Source organism: Dioscorea cayenensis, chromosome 19, assembly GCF_009730915.1.
Source record: "Dioscorea cayenensis subsp. rotundata cultivar TDr96_F1 chromosome 19, TDr96_F1_v2_PseudoChromosome.rev07_lg8_w22 25.fasta, whole genome shotgun sequence".
In the NCBI taxonomy this organism is placed as follows: Eukaryota; Viridiplantae; Streptophyta; class Magnoliopsida; order Dioscoreales; family Dioscoreaceae; genus Dioscorea; species Dioscorea cayenensis.
Genome location: NC_052489.1, coordinates 5,822,765 through 5,845,712, shown reverse-complemented (window position 1 = coordinate 5,845,712; position 22,948 = coordinate 5,822,765). Strand labels below are relative to the sequence as shown.

Genomic DNA, 22,948 nt, shown 5'->3' with positions numbered 1-22,948 from the left:
AAAGATCGTTATGGGATTGTTAGTGTCAAACACGAAAACTACATACAAATGAACCATTTGTTTTACCGTTTCAAGTGACTCAAGTTTACTATTGTGGGATCGAAAATACACACCTAGCGTCGTGTCGGTTAAGAAACATCAGGCGATATATCGAATCACAAATGTTATTTATTTATTTATTTATTTTATCCTTTTGGGCTCTTCCATTCCGAATAGAGACAAGCCTCTATTATTAATTACCCCAGACTTAAATCTTAGGAACCTCCGATTAAGTGCTCAAATACAAGTAAAGGCAAGAAAATGTGCGAATTATAAATTTTGTTATTTATTATATATATATATATATATTCATTACATCCTTATATATGAACATATTATATATATATATATATATATATCATTGCTGCTGCATGTGCCTTGTCACCATGTTGCATGCCTTGTTGCTTTAAGATATGTCTCATTACCGCCTTGAAATTTGTATAATTTCTAAAAGAATTTGTCACTGTCCCGAAATGTGCATTCTTGGCATTGCTTCGGTATGAACATGTTTAACGTTACTTCATAATTGCTTCGGTGTGATTCGTGTGAACATGTTTATCATAACTTTAGAATGAATATTTTATCGAGTCTTCATCAACCATATATTTATGCCTTGTAAACTGCTATATATCAAGTTAACATCCAAGCTAGAAGGCTAGTTCCCGCTTCTTGTTACTGAATAAGCACTATCCATTGTATTGCAATTCAATTTTACGACGTGTATGTAGTTATCCAACCCACTGACTAGATTTCGTTTATTTATTTACTCATTTTATATCTATCCTTGTCAGTGATCCATTCCCATGTGCATGGTTGGACTTTTTTTTGGGTGGGACCCACTTTTGGATATATATATATATATATATATTAATCATGCACGTGAGTGAGTAAGCATGTATGCCATTGCATGCTACTTTTTTGACATATATATATATATATATATTGGGTTTGTTTGTATATATATGTATATGTATATATTTTGGGTTTGCTTGCCAAGAGGCCAAGTGGACACCATGTTTATACATTTACCTGAAAGGCTTTTTTTTTTTATTCCATTTGCCGTGTGTCCTTATGTGTGTATTTATATTGGGTTTACCATCGGCCAAATGATCACTACGTCCATGCCATGCATATATATATATATATATATATATTGTTTTTTGTGATCATAACCATCAACCTAGTCTTCACTTTCACCCTTTATTCATCTCCATGAGAAGTGCACTAGTATATATATGTGCATGCACTTCATTATATATATATATATATATATAATCTTCTTTACAAACAACATCATCAGGATTATCCAAAATTGACAAACCCAAAGCACTTGGATTTTCCATTGCCCTTCATCATTTTAAAAATCATTTTCTGAAGTATATTTTGAGAAATTCTTTACAAATACCTTATTAAACTTTGCCATATTCACAACATTTTTCTCATTACTGTTCTTTTTGAAAGAATGTCCATCATAAGCTTTCTTATCATTCAAAAGGCATGTCATTAAGCTTCTCTATTGCATTTTGGGCTACTTCCTCGTCTTCATATTGAACAAGCCAATAACCTTTTGACTGACCAGATGAATCAACAAGATTGGTGAGATTTATAAATATGTATCCAAGCGCATCCCTAAAAAACAGATACAACGAGGCTACTCTGAATATGACATTTACCTTCAAGTCCATTTTGTTCGGAATTTGTACAAGTTCTGTCCTTCAGCAATTGAACTTCTAACTCTTGAAAAAAAAAATTATTTTCTTAATCATTATTCTTTTATTATTATTATTATTATTATTATTATTATTATTATTATTATTATTATTACGGTATAACTCTTCACCAAATCCATTTCTTGAGCGTACTGCAAGTTGTTTGCACCATCAACTTCCTCCTATGATTTTTTTTCTACTTCGAGCAAATTGCACTGAGCATCTAAGGCATATTACTTTAAACATTCATAAGTGATTTGTTGTTCTTTAGGTTCTCTATGGAGCTCTGTATTGCTGGCTTCAAGCTAAGAGAACTTTTATTTGATTACTGTATTACAGGACATACTACCACCACTTGTCGTAGAAGGCGCAGGTGATGGCGTCGGGGCTTTTGGTGATGGGAAGATCAGCAAAACACGCTACCGCCACCATATCTGATGGGACTGGAGTAGGGATGGCAATAATACCCATACCCGACCCGACCCGACCCGAGTTTGACGGGTAAAACCCGATTTGACCGGGTTTCGGGTCGGGTTTGGGTAAAACCCGACTTGTATGAAACGGGTGCGGGTGCGGGTATGGGAATTCTAATACCCGACCCGTACCCGAACCCGTACCCGACCCGAAATTAAAATTACTAAAATATTTATATAATATATATATATGTATATATACATATATATATACTAATATGTTCTACAACTTCACAATTTAGGGTTTTTTATTTTTCCTCTTTGTTTGGTCTTGTAATTATATAATTATTTTATTTTATTTTATTTTATAAAAAATTATAATTACTTTTAAGTTATTTTTTTTATAAAAATAATATATTTTTTATTAATTTTTTTAATATTGGGGCGGGGGCGGGTATACCCGCGGGTACCCGATTACCCGTCGGGTGCGGGTGTGGGTTTGGGTTTTTAAAACCCGTCGGGTTCGAGTTCGGGTTCGGGTATATTAGTGTAGTATCGGGTACGGGTACGGGTATAGTAATACCCGCACCCGACCCGACCCGTTGCCATCCCTAGACTGGAGGCCTTGTGGGTGCCGGTCTAGCACCATCGTCTCCCGGCGATGCTTTGCTTAACCTGATCTGCAGTATCTTTGTTTGAAGGCTATTGGCGGCATTGGCGACAGCAACAACGTCAAGAACAGCGGCAACGGTGATGGCTACAGCAAGCAGCGGTGACAACAACACAGCATCGACCGCGGCAACATGACAATGACTGCAGTAGTGCAACCTCTCCTCTCTTTTTTTCTTAGTTTCTTCTTCCTCTTCTTCTTCTTCAGTCTTCTCAGCTCTTCTCCTTTTTTTTTGTCTTTCTTCTTCTATCTTGCTCTCGTTCTTTCCTCTTACGTTCCTCTTCATGTATAAGAACTTAGTCAGCATCACCCTTGCTTCTTTGATCATCACTTCTTCTCTGTCGTCCAAGAGGTCCACTAGTGGCCCATCCACCCATAAGAGCTTTGTTTGGCAGCAACACTGGTTTCTTCGCAGTAGCGGCAACTGGTAGGTAAGAGTGGGACCGGGGCTTTTAGTCGACAGCCAGCAACGGCAGCAGCGACGGCACAGCAACGGCGGTAACAATGATCTCTTTGCGGTAGCGGCAACTGGTAGGTGAGAGCTGGACCGGGGCTTTGAGTCGACGGCCAACAACGGCGGCAGCAACAGCACAACAACAACACAGCAACGACACAACAACGGAGGTAAGTAACAGCGTTAACATTAACAAGCAACGCTGGCAAGCAGCATCCACAATCAACGTTGGCAGACAGCAATAGTACCAGCAACAATGATTCTTTCCACTCTTTTATATATATATATATATATATACATATATAGGTTTGAGAAAGATAAAACGTGAGCACCTTCTTCTTCTTCTTCTTCTTCTTCTTCTTCTTCTTCTTCGCTTGTTGTTTTCTCTGCTCTTCTTTCGCCTTCCTCCTTCTATCTTGATCTCGCCCTCATTTTTCTTTCTCTGGCCGGTTTCTTTTAAAGCCTCTCAAGCCTCCATCCTTCATGGGTGGTTATCTCGTAGTGGGGCAGCTCGGTTTAATCGTTTGGTAACTACGACCACACACCACGAATTTTTTTAATTAAGTTTAATTTAATTTAATTATGATTTTTTTATGATTTTTTTAATTTTTGTTTATTTTATTACATATACGTACATATATATTTCTAAATATTATTATTATTATTTTTAAATTACATATGTATTTTTTTAAAATTTCAATTTCAATTTTTTTATTATTATTGTCATTATTGTTGTTATTTTATATATTGTCTTTATCTAGTTTGATATATATATATATATATATAAGAAAATATATTATCTGATTTGATTATATATATATATATTATTATTTTATCTCATTATTATTTATATATCTTTTATCTGACTTAATCTATTAATTATTATTTTTATTATTTATTTATTTATTTATTTTATTATTTTTTATCTGATATATATTTTTTATCTGTTTTGAATTTAATTGTTTTATTGTTATTAATTTTTTATTAATTTAATTTATTTTATTATTATGTTTTATCTAATTGTATTATTATTATTATTATTATTTGATATGATTTTATTATATTTAATTAATATAGATTTTTATCTGATTTAATTTATTTTATTTTAATTTGATTTGATTTGACTTATTATTATTATTATTATTATTATATTTATTTATTTTATTTTATTTTACTTCGTGATTTGTATTCATGGTTGATTTTGGGATTGAGGTCGCCTCGAGATCTTAGCTCTCAGCCGACTTTGAGATTTTGGTATTTTTTAGATTGCCTCGAGATATGTATTCTCAGCCGATCCAAAAATTTGTTTATTTTAGATCGCTTCGAGATCTGTGCACTTGGATGATTTTGAGATTTATGTATTTTGTGCATTTTGGATATTTTGCATTACCTCGAGATCAGTGCTCTCGGCTGATCCTGAGATTTATGTATTTTGAGTATTTTAGACCGCCTTAAGATAGGTGCTCTTAGCTGATTTTAAGATTTGTGTATTTTAGACTGCCTTGAGATCTGTGCTCTCGGCTGGTTTTGAGATTTGTGTATTTTGGACCGCCTCTAGATCTGTGCTCTCGGCTGGTCTTGAGATTTGGATATTTTGAATATTTTAGATCGACTCGAGATCGGAGCTCTTAGATGATCATGAGATTTTAGTATTTTAGACCGTCTCGAGATCTGTGCTCTCGGCTGGTCTTGAGATTTGAATATTTTGGATATTTTGGATCGCCTCGAGATCGGAGCTCTCGGTTGATCCTAAGATTTGAGTATTTTAGACCATCTTGAGATCTGTGCACTTGGCTGGTCTTGAGATTTTGATATTTTGAATATTTTGTTTAAATTAGGAGATACATTTGATTTATTATATATATATATATATATACATATTTATATAAACAACTATATTAAAAGATTGAAAGATCATACATGAGCTACTGTTAGCAAGATAAAACCAAGAAATGTTATGAAATTTCAAAAAATGAAGAAGAGCTATATCAAGAATAATATGTTGTTCATGATATCCATGAATCACATCCACAAGATGATTTTAAAGATATAGATTTGAATAAGCATGGAGTTGAAGATATGATAGTGAACTAATTGAAGCTTTTCACATATTTATTATATACTTTTTAATATTCTTCTTTTTGGTGAGTCATTTTACCTATTTTGATCTTGATCTTGTTATGTTAGCATTAATTAGTACAATTTCTGAATTATCATTTATGTTATTATATTTTTTTTTCCTTTACTTTCATGTTTGTATTAAGAATTAATATTTGTTTTTCTTTTCTATAGGATTATATTGAAGATGACAAGGAAATGAAAAGCACGAGTTACAAATTATGCAAATTCAGAAACATAAAATAATCAAATTCCAAACCAATCAGATGATGAAAATGTTGAAATCAATCTTGACTATTCATTGCCATCAGCATTACCATCATCTACTATAGATTCCAATGAAATATGTTCTTCTCCAGCACCTCCAAATAAAAGACATAGAAAATGTAATGAAATAATATTTTTAATTTACATACTTTATCTATTGAACACTAAATATTTTTAAATTCATGGATGACTTTGTTGAAAAAGTTAATGTGAGAGGAAAGGCTAATGGTGTTAAATCTGGAGAAGGAATTGAAGTTGAGATATATGACGACAGGTAAAATATATTATCCTATAACTACTCATAAATAAATTGTTGATTTAATGTTTTTATGGCCTAAATTATTTTCTAGGATTTCAAAATATCTTTTTATAGTTTTGTAACTTCAATCATTTAGATGTCTTAATGTATGGTATTATTTTTCTACAAATATACAAGATTATAACACTGAAAGCCATTAGTGAAATAAATGTTCTCTTCCATCAAAAAAATAATGGTTCATGGACATCTTATTCTGAATATCCGAAATCAGAGCTAGATATTGTTTTTGCTCAATATTCGTCAGTGGGGTCCTCACATAATCAACCAAAAGAAGAAGTGAAGAAATCATTTGAGAATTCAGTAAAGTGTCGATATTCTGATTGGAATTTATGTATAAGAAAATCAATTTTCGAGAAGCATGAAACCCGAGATGATCGTTACAAACACCCACCTTCTTTCATTCCTTCTAATGTGTGGAAAGAAATGGTAAACAAATGGATGGGAGATAATTGGAAGGTTATATATATTATTATAGGTTTTTAATTCTATTAAAAGTAAGTGAAATTCTAATATTTATGGTATGTATGCAGCACAAAAGTGATAAGAATAAAGTTAATTGATCACAATCTCAAATCATTCATATGACTGGCAGAGTTTCAATGGCTAAGCATAAGAGTGACATGGTAACTAATATTTGTGTTTAACTATTTAATATTTTCTAATGGATACATATTTTATGCCTTTCAAATTGATCATTTTTTTAATTAACTTAGGTTAAAGAGACAGGTTCAGAGCTAGGCCCAATTGATTGCTTTAAAAGATTCCACACTAAAAAGGATGGAGAAAGTTGGGCTACTGAGAAAACAAAAGATCTATGGGTATAAATGTTTTTTTTTATCATTCAAGTCTTACTATTGTAATGAGTATTTATAATTATTTTTTTCAATTTCATGATCAAATGGATAATATTAGGTCAACTGCAACATCTGAGGGTTCAATAGTAAATGAATAGGAAATATATCACAATGTTACAGGAGAACCTAGTCAAGATAGTGTTCTTGAATTAGGTACGGGTATTCAAGGAAAAGATGCGTATGGTAGTTAGGGGTGAGCAAAACCTGGTACCCGATCCACTTTTTAAAACCAGATCGGGTACCTGCTTTTTCATATCGGCAAAAAACACGACCCGTATCCGATCTGATTTAAACCGGCCACCAAAAATCGGGTACCCGGTTTAAACCGGATCAGATATCGGATATCCGGATCCGAATTTAAGTTTTATGTACTCCATGGATTTGTTTTATATAACAACATTACCTAAAAACCAAATATAAAAAACTTATAACTTAGCATTAAACTCTTATATTATTCTCCACACAACAAAAGTCATAACAAAATAATAAAGAGTTTTATCAATCTTACTTATTACATCAAATATCTTCTTAAGGATCAAGCGTTTCATAAATAATGATCATTAGTTACTAGAGAGAGAAAATATTTGAATGGAGGCTAGAGAGAAGAAGCTGTATAATGGTCATTGGGACTGGGAGGTAGGGATTTAGAATTTTTTTTTTCTTTTTACTTTTAACCTCTGTAGAATTTATATATATATATATATATATATGTGTGTGTGTAACTCTTAAAGGGTTTAGATGAGGGATTTGGTTTTACTTTTTAGACCATATAAAATTCAAAATTATATATATAATAAAAATTAAAAACCGGATCAAATTCAAATTCGGATCGGGTACCCAACCCTTTTTTTTTTTAGATCGGTATCCAAAAAATTAGGGTCAAAAATCGGATACTGAATCAGATCATCGGATCCAGATTTTTTTGCTCACCCCTAATGGTAGTAGTTCTTCTCAAACATGTAACAAAAGATGCAAAAAAATTCAAAAGATAAAGGAAAAAGAATGGGAGGAGTGTTTCAAGCAAATGAAGTCTATAATTGATAAATTACAACAACAAGTACCCGTTATGGTTCAAGCGGTGTTGCAAAGTTTAGGATTATCTAATATATAATTAGCTACACATGTATAATAATATTATTTAACATTTTTAATCATTGCGTTTATATGATTTTTAGATTGTTGCTAATGTAAAGTATTGTGCATATGTTATTTTAATTTATTATCTCCCATTCTTTTTCTACCTATATTATCTTATTCATTTTCCTTTAATACTATTATGTTTATAGTATATACAAAATCCTATAATTAACTATCTCATCACTAATATTATTTAGGGAAAAGTTCAAAAATAAACCATGTGGTTTTGAGTTTTTGCAAATCAATGCATGTAAAAGTTTTTAAAAAATTTTATACCACGTGGTTCCCATGATTGGCAAAAATAGGAAGAAATGCCAACAACGTCTATCCTTGCTTACGTGGCAAGGGTAAGATCTTCAAAATACATAGTTAATTTTTTTTCATCTAGAGTTAACGGGATGAGTTGGCAGTTGGATTAAGTTGAGAGACCGGCTTTTTCTTCTCCATTCTTCTTCACAGCTTGCTTCTTCTTCTCCACTGCTAAACACTATTTTGTTTTTTTTCGAAACCCTATTCATTTTCTCTCTTTTGATCTATTCATAGATAAAACATTTAAACTTATATGAGTTCCATTCATATTAACATCTGCCCAATGATGCTTTCTTATGAATAGAAACTTGGTTGTCATTCATTTTCAAGAGCATTCAACATAAAATCAGAAGCATTACAAACAACAATGGTGGCATTGAAAGCAAACTAAAGACACCTCCATTCAACATGCATCTAGACACCCATTTGTTTTAAGACATCCATTGAAGCCAAACACTGAAACAAGCATAAAGATATTCAAACTAAAACAAACAAAGATGAAATTAAATTACAACAATTAAGAAGAAATTAAACTGCTAACAAGCACTTGGTCAAAGAAATTAAACCCATTTGTGTCCCATCAGTTGAACTAATAAAAGTAAGCATTTGTTTGGAAATTTAGAGAAATACTTTCTTGGTCACCTCCACTCAATAAGGGAATTTGGAAATGCCTTAGTTGCAATCACCAGGGTTCATCTAATGATGTAAAATCCTAAAAAATCAATCACCAAACCCTACTAACCTCAATGATGGTACTTTTAGAGTGGAAAAAAAGAAACAAAACAGAATGATAAAACAATCTGGAATAACAATGGAGTGGAGGTGGAGAAGAGGAAGCCCGGTGGAGAAGGATCCTAGTGGAGAAGAAGTAGATGTTTGTCTGAATGATGCGTTAGAATCAAGGCTAGGTGGTGAAGAAGCAACCGGTCTCTCAACATAACACAAGTTCCAACTCACCCACCAACTCAGACGAAAATGAATTAACTATGTGTTTTGACAATCTTACCCTTGCCATGTAAGCAAGGACAGACGCCGTTGACATTTCTTCTGGTTTTTGCCAATCATGGAAACTACGTAGTACAAAATTGTAAATTTTTTTTACATGCCTTGATTTGCAAAAACGCAAAACCACATGGTTTATTTTTGAACTTTTCCCTATTATTTAATACCCGTACCAAATCTATATGCATCTTTGGCTTTAATGCAATTTTTTCCTTTTATTAGTGTAGTATTGATTTTTAAATTGGTTTCATGTATTATGTTTGTGTGTAGGGAGGTGATGATGCTCTTAGGGATGTGATATCTAATTATCAAGAAAATATAAAAGATGTCTCTCATGGCAATACTAATGAAAAAAGATGACAATAAGAATAGCTTGGAGGAAGATTCCGAAAAAAAATGATGATGACAATGAAAATAAGGATAGTTTTGAAGATGATGATGATGACGATGATTGAAGATTTAAATATTTTGAATGTTTTAAACTCTTATTAAATTTTATTTTTTCAAACTTTTATCGAGTTAATGTTTTGTTAAAGTCTATAACACTTAATTCCATACACTTATTTAGTTTCGTGTTTTGAACTTTTATTGTGTCATTGTTTTGTAGATGTTTATAATATTATTTTCCATATACATGAATCGATGTAAACATATTATTAGGTTCATATGTTAAATTGAGTTAATGTTGTGGTAAATGAGTTTGTTGACACTTAATTCCATACACTTATTTAGTTTCGTGTTTTGAACTTTTATTGTGTCATTGTTTTATAGAAGTTTATAATATTATTTTCCATATACATGAATCGATGTAAACATATTATTAGGTTCATATGTTAAATTGAGTCAATGTTGTGGTACATGAGTTTGTTGTATGTGAGCTTGTTGTTATATAATTTAAATTATATTGTAATATAGGATTTGAATTAATTAGGATTATGCTACCCATTTTTCCTTAGAACATTTGCGACGACTTGTTCATAAAGAGTTTTATTTGAATGGACACACAAAAATATTCATTTGCGACCAATACCGATTGATCGCAAATAACACTTATTTGCAACGATACAAAGTAGTCGTAAATAACAATCTGCTGTGATGGCTTATTCTTTGTTGTAAATAATATCGTTTGCGACGGTTTACACTTTGTTTCAAATATTATTTTTTGCAACGACTTAATCTTTGTTGCAAATAATATCTATTGCGATGGCTTACTCTTTGTTGCAAATACTATCTGTTGCGATGGATAATATGTCATCGCAAATAATACATTTTGCGGCGAACAATATGTTGTTGCGAATAATACCTTTTACAACGCATAATATGTCATCACAAATAACACTAATTATGACGACTAGTTGTCATTGCAAAAATATTTCGTTGCCTTAATTCATCGTATTATTAATTTTTTTGTGACTAGATTTTAAATTCTTTGAGACGGTTTTTTTTTGTCGTATTAACTAGTTTTTACGACAGTTGGTTGCAAAAACTATATTTTGCGATGGAAGCATATATGACGACGTGCGATAGCTAAATAACATCTCAAAAACCTTTGGCAATGACATTTAAGTTTTTGCGACAATAACTATGTTAGTTTGAATTTTAGTCTGAATTAATTGCGTGTTGATATTAATCCAATCTGGATTCAAACTGAATAAAGTGGTACATGACTTTATCTAATGGAATTCTAAGTTAACTCTAATTGGCACTTTAGATAATGATCTACTTAAATTTTAAGTTGAGTTAATCCTTTGATGGTAAGGATTATATATAGTACAGCACCAGGGGTTCCCAATCTAACATTCTCAAGAATACCCAGCCCCATTGATGGGAGAGAATGGCATAGATTGGAAGAGCCCTTGGTTTCTTCAAGTGCAGATTTAATTCCCTTCATTTGTCCTGTTTGATTTGCTATGGCTGGAGGTAAGTGATCCTGCTTCCGCTACATATTAATTACTTAATTAATGTGACATATTAGATGTCATACTCTGGTTTTATAATGCGACATATTTACGTGCTTAGATGTTGTATGTCGTACTCTGATTAAATTTCTAACAGTTGGTACCAGAGCACTATTTAACCTTTGCCTAACATTGATTATTATTATTATTATTATTATTATTATTATTATTATTATTATTATCATATTTGACAATCTATTTTAATTAATAGATATTATATTACCATGATTATTAGTTGTAATCATATTTGAGCATCTATATCTTTGTTTAATAGATGCATGATGTTTTTCTTCTTTGTGATCATATTTGGTTATTTATTTTAGTTTATATATTGGATATAAACATGCGATTATTTTAATTGTGCAAATAACTTTTTATAATGGAGTTGCATGGAGTGTAGCTCCAAACTCTAGGCCGTGCGAAGATAGTGTCCGATGTGACACTACCATGATTGACCATATAAGAAGTTAGGGTAAAACCCTAATATTAAGTTTATTATTTTATTTTATTTTATTTTATTTATAATTTATTTTATTTTATTATGTCCTACATTAATCATTATATTGAATGATGTTTGAATAAAATAAATTAATGGATGTTTTTGTAAAATTGTTTTGCTTTAAACAAATTAAGTATGCTTTTGCATGTTGAACCCTTAATATTTATTTATTTATTTATTTTCAAAGGGTTTGTTTGTATGAATTAGGCATACATTAAGTGGATTAATTATAATTTGTATAATTAATTATTTATATTGAATTTGTTCATGTATATGGTTGGTATGTCATGTGATTGAATGAATTATTATTAATTATAGAGTGCCACAACATCCATGATTTTATTTTATTTTACTTTATTTTATTAATTACACATTAAGAGTGTGATTGATCACATTTCGTTTAAATGACATAAATTGTAATTGATTATGATTATTATAATGATTTTGCCCCACAGGGATTTTGTTATATTGCTCATAATTAATTAGGATAAAATAATAAATAATTTTTATTACTTAAGTCGCCCACAGGTATTAAGTAGTTTTAATTATTTATAAGTTTTAGCAGGTGATAAGTTGTGATTAATTATGTTTGATATAATGATTTTGCCCCACAGGGATTTTGTTATATTTACATAATTAATCAGGATGAAATAATGGTTAATTTTTATTTCTTAAGTCGCCCACAGGTATTAAGGAATTTTAATTATCCATTAGTTTTATTGGTCCTTTTGAATCTGTTTTTGTATCTATATTTTTGCCCACAGGGAGATTGTGATAACAAATTGATTCATGTTCACTTTCGGTATGGCTTGCATTAGTAAGCATACCAACTTGTTTTATTTGCATTGAATTTGTTTATGCATATTGGTATATGTCACGTGATCGTATAAACTTGCTGATTTGGAAGTGTCATAGCATCTATGATCATGTAAATTATACATTAAGACTTTGCAAGATCAGATTTAGGATTATTGACATATATTGTGATTAATTATAATTAATAAAGATACCTTGTTTGTATCAAGTTTTGTTTATGTTCTTAAACTTCACTTGTGCATAAGGTTATCTGTCATGTGATCGTACAATTTTTATTTATTATGGAGTTGTCTCAACACCTATGATTATGAATAATTGTACATTAAGCGTTCTTGTATGATCACATTTACATTGAATGACATAAATTCATATTAATTATAATTAATATTTAGTATTTTTGTTTGTATCAAACATAGTTTATATTTTGTCTTGATAAATCTTTATTTACCCATAAGGTTTTATGTCATGTGATCGTATAGTTTTAATTGATTATGGACTAGTCACAATAACTATGATTATGAAAAACTATACATTAAGAATTTTTCCATGATTACATTTAGATTAATGACATTTGGAGATGCTTTCTTTCTGCATTAAAGTGATTTATATTTTAAACACATTATTGAACCTTGTTTATGCATAAAGTTGGATGTCATGTGATCGTGTGTATTAGACTAATTATGGAGTTGTCATGATTATGTAAAATCACACTTTAAAAGTGCATATATGATCACATTAAGATTAAATGACATAAGTTGTGATTAGTTATGATTAATATGATAATTTTTCCCCAAAGGGATTTTATTGTATTTTTCATGAATAATTAGGATAAAATAATGAATAATTCTTATTTCTTAAGTCGCTCACAGATATTAAGAAATTTGATTATCCATTAGGTTTATCAATAAAGATGAATCTATTGTGTTCATGTCTTCGCCCACAGGCAGATTATAAATGACACTTGATTCATGTTTTAGGTATGGCTCGCATTGGTAAGCATATCGTTTTGTTTTCTTACCTCCATTTTGTTTCATAAGTATGATTATTTTATTTGTAATAGTTTTAGTTTGAAGGTTTTCATATGATAATTGAATGTTGTCTATTTAAGTGATGATAACTATATAGTGTGAAAAGATCATTTCTTCTCTATTTAAGTATATGGGCAATGTTTACACTCTTATGAACTTTGAACTACATATTAGTTTGAACACTAGTACTTAGAGGGTGATTGTCTTGTATAATTATTATGAGTGATGTGATTACTTGGGAATAATATTTATTAAAATCACATAACTGCTAATATACGTAGTTCGCTCTTAAGTGTAAATATATTAAGGATTTGCTAAAGACTATTGATTTCTAATTTAGAACTTTGGATAAGCCATCTCTAGTATACTAATATTAGAGTTATCATCAATAAAGTTCACTATTAATAAATGTGTAAAATAGCATATCACTAAGAAGGATAATGGCTCATTTAAATCTCTTGAGGTTGAGTTATATAGAATAAAGGACTTTGCTTATGTATCTTTCTATCAATAACTCTCTTATTATTACTTTAAAATCTCCTATAACACATATAAAGTAATTGGTTAATAATTGTTTTTGACCATGTGTGTTTATAAGGAAAGGAGTTTGATAATAGAGAATTATAAAAGTGCATTAGCAAAGAATAAAGGACAATACCTATTAAGGTTAAGAATAATAAGGAATTCTGAATGTTTCTTGAGGTAAATTAAGACATATAAAAAAGGATTATTCTAAATATATGGTATTTATACTTAATCTCACATATATGAAATTCTTCTATATTGTGGCATTGGAGATTAGGATAATCTCTATAAAGAAAATCAAAGTTTATGGAGTAATGGATACTCTTGTTTTATAAACTTTGAATTTTTGAATAGATTACATAAAGGGAAGGTAAACTAATAAAGTGAAGTAAAAATGCTAAGAAGAATTTAGTTTGCAAACTTGGTTTGTAACATATGTGCATTTGGATTTCTTATATCTGATAAGATTTCTAATCCATATGAGAGAAAATTTAGACCCAATGACTATTACTTGTATTCTTTTGAAGATTACCTAAAAGTCTATGGATTATAAAGTTTGTTGTTTAATTTATATCACTAGAATTACAGAGTCGACAAATGTAAATTGTTATGAATGACTTGATCAGTAGGAGTGATTAACCTGTCAAGTTTTTAGGAAGATCATGTGGTTGTTATAAATAACATCTATCGAGTTGAGATGAATATTGAATAACTTCTATTAAGGATCTAATTCATACTCTAGTAGATCGGGTTAGGTTACATCTAGCAGAAGTTGTTGACTTATTGTTAGGAGACAACCTCTTTAAGGTTATAGTAATGCAACTTTAAATAGATCAACTAGAATAAGTGTTATCTGGTGATTATGTTGTGAGTCAATTGTAACCTTAAAAATTTTCACTAGCATCAATTGTAGTAAAACTAAAATATTGTATAAAGCCATAAAGTATGATATTGATTCTATAGTATGTTATGGTATTTGAGATCTTGTTGAGTTGCCATATAGGACAGAGACTATTTAGTTTTGACAATAAACGGACTCATTAGGAAAGATTAAGTGATACAAGATAATGCTATTTTGCTAAGGGATTTACTCATATAAACGGAATAGATTACAAGAGATTTTCTCATGTTTCTGTTGGCTTTTCGTGTTATTATGACATTTGTTGCTCATTTTAACTTAGATGTGAAAATTGACCTATTAATGAAGAATTTGTAAAAGAGGTATATGACCTCTAGGATTCTTCTTTATTAAAGGTAAGGTTTTGGATGTGCAATTTGAGAAATCCGCATAATACTACAATAAGTCTTCCGTTGGTGGTATTTGAAATTTCATGATTTATCTCTTCATTTAGTTTTGCAAAGAATAAGGCGAATCATGTATATACCATATTAGTGGGAGCACATATATATTTAAGTTATATTTAAGATTATGTAGATATATTGTGGGTGTATTAGGTGAATTAATTACTCTCTAAAAATTTTGGTTTGGATGATATAATTAAGGTGTCTTATGTCATTGATATTGAGATCATAGAGTGTTATTTTGAGGCATTATAGTTTGTGAGAGATATCGGATGAAAATTTATTTACCTAATGCATAGTTTATTATTAATAGTGTTGTATTGGAAAGAGAACAATTAGAAAACATTCCGTATACTTAAGTTTGAGAAACCCTATGTACTCAAATTTGTTGAAAATCTGGTATTGCACCTGATACTGGAATGTTATGAATATATCATTATAATCTTTAGATTTTAAGAAAACCATAAAGAAAGTGATGAGGTACTAGTAAGGAATTATGACTACATGCTTATGTTTATCAACTTTGATATTGCTGATTAATCGGATTAAGATTTTGTTGGCCTTGTTGATCTTCTCAAATCATCATTCAGTTACCTCTTATAGCTGCTGACAAAGCTATCTTTTGAAGAATACATATCTTTAGTTGTTATTTCTTCAATTGATGCTGAGTATGTTGAGGTAATGTTGTTGGGTATATAGTTGAAGAGTTTCGTGTTTGGGCAAACATAGTTAATTTTATCTCAAGTCCATTAAGTTTGATAATTCAGTTATTATGTTTTGGAACACATTAGCACTGAATTGATGTCTACTGATCCTTATATGAAATGCATGCACTTAAGTTATTTGAGGATCATATGCAAAGCAGATAGGACTTGGTTCTTTTCTGTAAACTTTTATTTAATAAGCTATATTGGATAGCATGAATTTTTATTGAAACTCTTGATCATGTTTGGTTGTCTTCTCGTCAAGTGTATACATTAAGTTTGAGAAATGACAATTGTTAAGTATATGCATATTTGTTTATGCGTTGGACCCGAATAAGCATCTGGCTTATTCATTATGATAAAATGTCATATATAAGTTTGCATTAGTGAGAGAGAGATTGCATCGTAATGCATGGAAGGTAATTCTCGGTTTATAATGATGACTTACCCCCATGATTCATGTAATTTATTTTTTTTGTTGTAGACATGCGGATTTATGGGTTAATGTGAATGGATATTAAGTTAACTATGATAAAGTTGGACCAAGTGGGAGAATGCTAGTTTGAATTTTAGTTTGAATTAATTTCGTGATATTAATCCAATATGGATTCAAACTAAATAAAGTGGTACATGACTTTATCTAATGGAATTCTAAGTTAACTCTAATTGGCACTTTGGATAATGATCTACTTAAATTTTAAGTTGAGTTAATCCTTTGATGGTAAGGATTATATATAGTACAGCACCAGGGGTCCCCAATCTAACATTCTTGAGAATACCCAGCCCCATTAATGGGAGAGAACGACATAGATTGGAAGAGCTTTTGGTTTCTTCAAGTGTAGATTTAATTCCCTTCATTTGTCCTGTTTGATTTGCTATGGCTGGAGGTAAGTGATCCTGCTTGCGCTACATATTAATTACTTAATTAATGTGATATATTAAATATCATAATCTGGTTTTATAATACGACATATTTACGTGCTTAGATGTCATATATCGTACTATGATTAAATTTCTAACAAACTAGTCATTGCAAAAAGTAATTTTTCTTGTATTGATATTTAAATGAGGCTCTTACTAATGGAAAAAAAATATTGAATTAGGTTTTGATCTTCACCAAAGGATTTTTGAGGTTTATGGCTCTTTTTTAATATCGTCAATCAAGCGCAATTTGTTTGCAGTTATACATTTATTTAAATAATTACAATTTTATTTAAAAAAAATAAATTTATAAGACTTTATAAGGTATGGGCACTCTTAATTAAGATGTGACAGAATCTTGCTAATGTTATAGGTATACCAATCTCCTATTATATGACTTCGTGTTAATGAAACATTGGATAAATCAGCTACATGCTGTTCAGCATAAATAAACCAATCAAAAGCCGCCACCTGTCCCAAAAAACCAAAGTAGTAAATACTCAACCAAGGTTCCAACTAACGCCAACCACCAAACTCCCTCCAATCTCTCCCCCTTCAATGCAAACAAACAACAACAAAAAACCTTCAATAAATAAACCACCAAACCAAACAAAACACACACTCCACGTCTCTCTTGAAAAATCCAGAGAATTTTCCGGCCAGGAAGCCATGACGGCCGGCGAGGTCAAGAGAGTGAAAGAGGTAGCAAAATCCACGTCAGTGTCAATGACTCCGGTGAGGCCAGGGAAAACTTACCCACTGTCACCGCTAGACCACGCCATGGCTGCGCACACGTTGCACCTGGTGTTCTACTATAAGGCAGGACCGGAGATGGAAGAAGATAAGCTGAAGGAGTCTTTGTCGGATGTGCTGTCGCACTATCCGGCGATGGCCGGAAGGTTGGTGAGGGGGGAAAAGGATGGGAACTGGGTGGTAAAATGCAATGATGCAGGAGTGAGGGTGGTGGATGCTAAGGCCGGAGTGACGCTGGAGAGATGGCTGGAGACGGCGACGGCGGAGGAGGAGATGGACCTGGCGCACTGGGAGCCCATGGTTGAAAATACTTCTATTTGGTCTCCTTTTTATATTCAGGTTAGTACTCTTCCTCCTTCTTCTTCTTCTTCTTCTTCTTCTTCTGATGTCATTTTAGGGTTAAAGTTATGGTTAGTATTAGGGTTACTATTTGAAATGGCATGCTATTCTTCTTCTAATTGTTGGGGTTGGGGTTGGGTGGGGTTGGGGTTAGGGTTAGGACTGGGGTTTACAGGGAAAGAGACTGTAAGGGTTCTGGTTGGTGTGATGAGCGCCGCACAGTGTGACCTAGGGGGTCGCGTGAGGACCCAGAGACCATGCTAAATGGTCTATTATTATTTTTTTCTTCTTTATTAAGGTTAATATGTGGAGTAATAAATAGTTTTACAACTGTTAATTTAAAAAATATAAATTTAAAAATATAAAATTAATTAAATTTTTTATTACATCTTACATAAATAATATATTTAGGTTACATTTAATATAGCATCAAGCACAAGTAATATGCATAATTTCATCTATATATCTAACATGTTGGAGCTGGTATGGAATAGATTTGAGGGGAAAAAAAATTGATTTATAGATTATAAATTAATTTGAATCGGTTATCTTTGGGGTACTCAGGAAAATAAAAATGAATTTATCAATTGAAAAAACAGAAAATTTTGAGTTTATTTCTAAATTTTGTAGAAACCATTTTGAGTATGAGTTATTCACAGCAAAATATATGGATCTATTTGAATGTGGGAAAATATTTTCTGAATTCATTACTCATATTTATAGCTCTGACTTGGTTACTTAATTGTGTCACATGACCTTATCAACTACCACCTAATTGAAAACAGGAAATTTTTATTTAGGACATATTTCGCTTGTAAATTTTTAGTCAACAGAGCATAGTTGGAGTTCAACAACTCTTGTTAAAAGTCTGGATTCATGATATGATATATTGTGATTTTAATAGAAAATTTTAAATATAAATATAATAAATAATTAAAAAAATATTTCCATGCATAGTTTGTACTTTGAGTTAATATTCAACTTAAATTTTTTATTTTTAAAATAGCTTTAAAAAAAAATCTTTGTCACTCTAGGTTTTTTATATATAAAATTAGAACACTGTATTACAATAATATTAACCATATAAAAGATTAAGTTTTTTCAAGCCCATTAAAAATCAGTTAAACTTAATTGTTGTTTTAAGTTTATAAAAAATTGTATCAACTTTCTAAAATTACCCCATTTAGAAACCTATTAATATTTTATTAATTTTAATTTATAATTTAATTGTATTTTTTATTTTCTCACAATATAGTGTTTTAGTTTTTTCAAAAGATATTAGAAAATATAGGAGTATATTAAAAATAAAGAATAAAGTTGAAAAAAAAAACTATTTAATGTTTTATAGAATTTTTTAAATGGACATATAAAAATTTAAAAAAAAAATTAAAATTGTACAAGTAAAAAGAACCAGAGTATTTAATTAAAAGTATAAAAAAACAAAGAATAAAGTTGAAAAAAACTATTTAATGTTTTATAGAATTTTTTAAATGGACATATAAATAAATTTAAAAAAAAAAATTGGACAAGTAAAAAAAGAACCAGAGTATTTAATTAAAAGTATAAAAAAACAAAGAATAAAGTTGAAAAAAACTATTTAATGTTTTATAGAATTTTTTAAATGGACATATAAATAAATTTTTTAAAAAAAAAATTTGGACAAGTAAAAAGAACCAGAGTATTTAATTAAAAGTATAAAAAAACAAAAACATTCCTCTGTGGGGTTTTTTTTTTAAATCAATGCTGCCCAATAATTTTTCCTCTTTTCATTCAAGCGGCAAAACAGTACTAGTTGAGAAGGGTATTCAACTATTCATCACAGTGGGGCTATCTAGTTAGATATGTTGAGAGGAAAGTGTAAAAGAAGGCATTCAGAGGACAACTTTTATAAATAATAAATAAAATGAACTTTTCATTTAAAAATTATTTATATATATATAGAGATGGACGGCCAAGGGAAAGAGAGTAGTGGACAGCTGTAAGGTTCCGCCTTAAGTGCCGCACGGCTAATCGTTGGTGGGATCGGGGGCGCCGTGACAAGAGTCATGAACACCCATTTGATGTTTTCATGGATATACTTAAAATCATTTATTTTTCATAAATGTGTATTGTTTATTTTGATTTTTTTAAACAAAAAATGAAATATTTTTTTATGTTAGTATTAAAAAATACTTAGTAAAAATATTTTTGAAAATATAACTTAAACACTCTTAATTATTTTCAAAAATATATCTAAAATGACCTTAAGTTTTTAGTTAAAAAATTGTTTATTTTTTATAATGATCATATTACATTACACCAAAATAATTAAATATATGTCAGTCTAGATAAAAATAGTATATTATTGACCTAAATCATTGGTATTAATAATAACTCCATCATTTCATAATGCAACCACCGGCACACCAACGGAACAATAGCAAGATAAGTATTTAATATATTATTAAGATTATTTATAATGCGGGAGGTTGAAGATTCAATTCTCTGTTAAAGTATGGCTGAATATTTAATTGATATGTGAAGTATGTCGACTTGTTAACATTATAAAAAAAAATCCTAATTATAAGAAGAAAATGTTTAATTAGAACTTATGCATCACAAATATGTAGTGAGTCTATATTTACTACATTATTATTTACATTATTTTTATACAAGTTTATATTACATTATATATATATATATATATATATAACTATATATAATTAAGCACTGAATTTGTATGTATGTATATGTACACTTACAATAATTAATTAACAGATAACTGAATTTGAAGACAAGGCATACGCAATAGGACTAAGCTGCCCACACATGCATGCTGATCCAACGTGCGCCATGCTCTTCATCAAGGCCTGGTCCGACGCTCACCGCCATGCATGCATCATCAACCCTCCTTTCTTCCATCCTCCCGGCCTCCGTTCCCGTCCTCTACCCAACCCTTCTTCCCCTCTCCTCTCCTCCAAATCCAATTCCATTTCCCATTCCTCCTCCTCCTCCTCGTCCTCCTCCTCTTCCAATAATATCTCCTCAGCCACCTTTCTCTTCTCCGACTCCTCTCTCAAATCCCTCCTCTCCGATCACCACCTCACTTTATCCCCACAACTCACTCCCTTCTCCATCCTTGCTGCCCTTTTCTTGTCCCGCATTGCCACCGGAAACACATTCACTGTTTGCACTGACTTCAGGAAACGCATGCACGCGCCGCTGCCGCATGGCTTCTACGGCAACGCCATGCATTTCTCGTCGGTGACGGCAGAGCTGGAAGCCGGTGTGGGGAACGTGGCGGAGAGGATAGCAGCTCACGTGGCCGGGTTGGAGGAGGAGGAGTATTGGTCGGCGATCGAGTGGGTGGAGGAGGAGATGATGATGATGAAGAAGAAGAAGAAGGTTGAGTTTCCGGTGTACGGCCCTGAGCTCACGTGTGTGAACTTGGAGCACGTGTTTGGATATGGTGCTGTGTTTGATGAAGGAGAGAAGGGGAAGCCGGTGCACATGAGTTGCCGGATTGGTGGGGTGGTTGGGGAGGGGGTGGTGGTGGTGTTGCCGACGCCGGAGGAGGGGATGGGACGGACGGTGGTGATTAGTTTGAGGGAGGATCTGACGGAGAGGATTTGTAGGGATGAGGTCATTGCTAAGTATGAACCAGTGCTTATGTTTCATTGATAGAAGGGTGGTTAATTTGGTGACTTGTGGAATAATGTTCTGTTTGGAATCTTTGGATTGATGTTTGTCATGCATGGACTTGATTTGAGTTTGATTTTTAATTGTTCTGAGAAATCTATTATTTGAATTTTATTTTTAATAAAAATTACTTTTATACCCTTGACAAAAGGATGATGAGATATTTGTGATGGGGTATCATGGTAATTTTGGACCTAAAATTAAAAACTATGTGATATTAGATACAAAATTAACATATTACCAATTATAAATTAGCTCGAGATCATGTTATTGTATTATTGATATTTGTTTACTTTTATTATATTTTTTTTTCTCATATGTAGTAGAGCATGAGGGGTAATTTGGTTATTTTATAATTTTTTTAAATTAATTTTTAGTAAAAGAAGTGTGTATAAATCAATAATAAAAAATAAAATTACTTTTATGCATTTGATTTAATGATTCTGTGATATTTTTGATGGGATATTATGGTAATTTTAGATCCAAAATTAAAAACCATGTGATATTAGATACAAAATTAACTTATTACCAATTATAAACTAGCTCGAGATAATGTTATTGTCTTATTGGTATTTGTTTGTTTTTTATTTTTCTCCATCTCATATGTAGTAGAGCATGAGGGGTAATTTGGTTATTTTATAATTTTTTTTGAAATTAAATTTTAGCAAAAGAAGCGAGTATAAATCAATAAAAAATAATTCAAAGGTTATGAAAAAAAGAAAAACTTTTTAATCTTTGTTTTTTAATTAATAAAGAGATATAAGTGAAAAGTAAATAATTTGACCCTCTAGTTTGTTGGTAATTGGGCAACAATTTAATAAATGCATTTATTAACAAGAATATCAAATATATAGGAAAAAATTTAGAAGAAGAAAAACTTTTACTTTTAAATTTTATAATGAAAATTAAGATAATATTTTTGTTCCTATTTGACAATTTGAAGAAATGAAAGCAACGTATGAAAGGGTTAGTTCATTTAAAAAAAAAAAAATAGTAATAATTATGGCATCTTTTTAGTGGAAAAAAAGTGGATGAAAGGATAGCATACTATTGGTGAAAGAGATGCGATATGAAAAGATAACTTTTTTGTGAAAAATTTGTGGCACTTGCTTAAAGTGTTTCCAAAAATCTTCA

General features: G+C 30.9%; 1 protein-coding gene across 1 annotated transcript; it reads left to right on the top strand.

Annotated features, from left to right (window-relative positions):
• Positions 1-17,624: 17,624 nt before the first annotated feature.
• On the top strand, positions 17,625-21,928 carry LOC120283277 (protein ECERIFERUM 26-like). Its single transcript, XM_039289918.1, has 2 exons — positions 17,625-18,136; positions 20,894-21,928. Exons 1-2 carry the CDS (start codon positions 17,714-17,716, stop codon positions 21,794-21,796), a joined length of 1,326 nt encoding a protein of 441 aa, XP_039145852.1. The 5' UTR covers positions 17,625-17,713; the 3' UTR covers positions 21,797-21,928.
• The last annotated feature ends 1,020 nt before the right edge of the window (positions 21,929-22,948 follow it).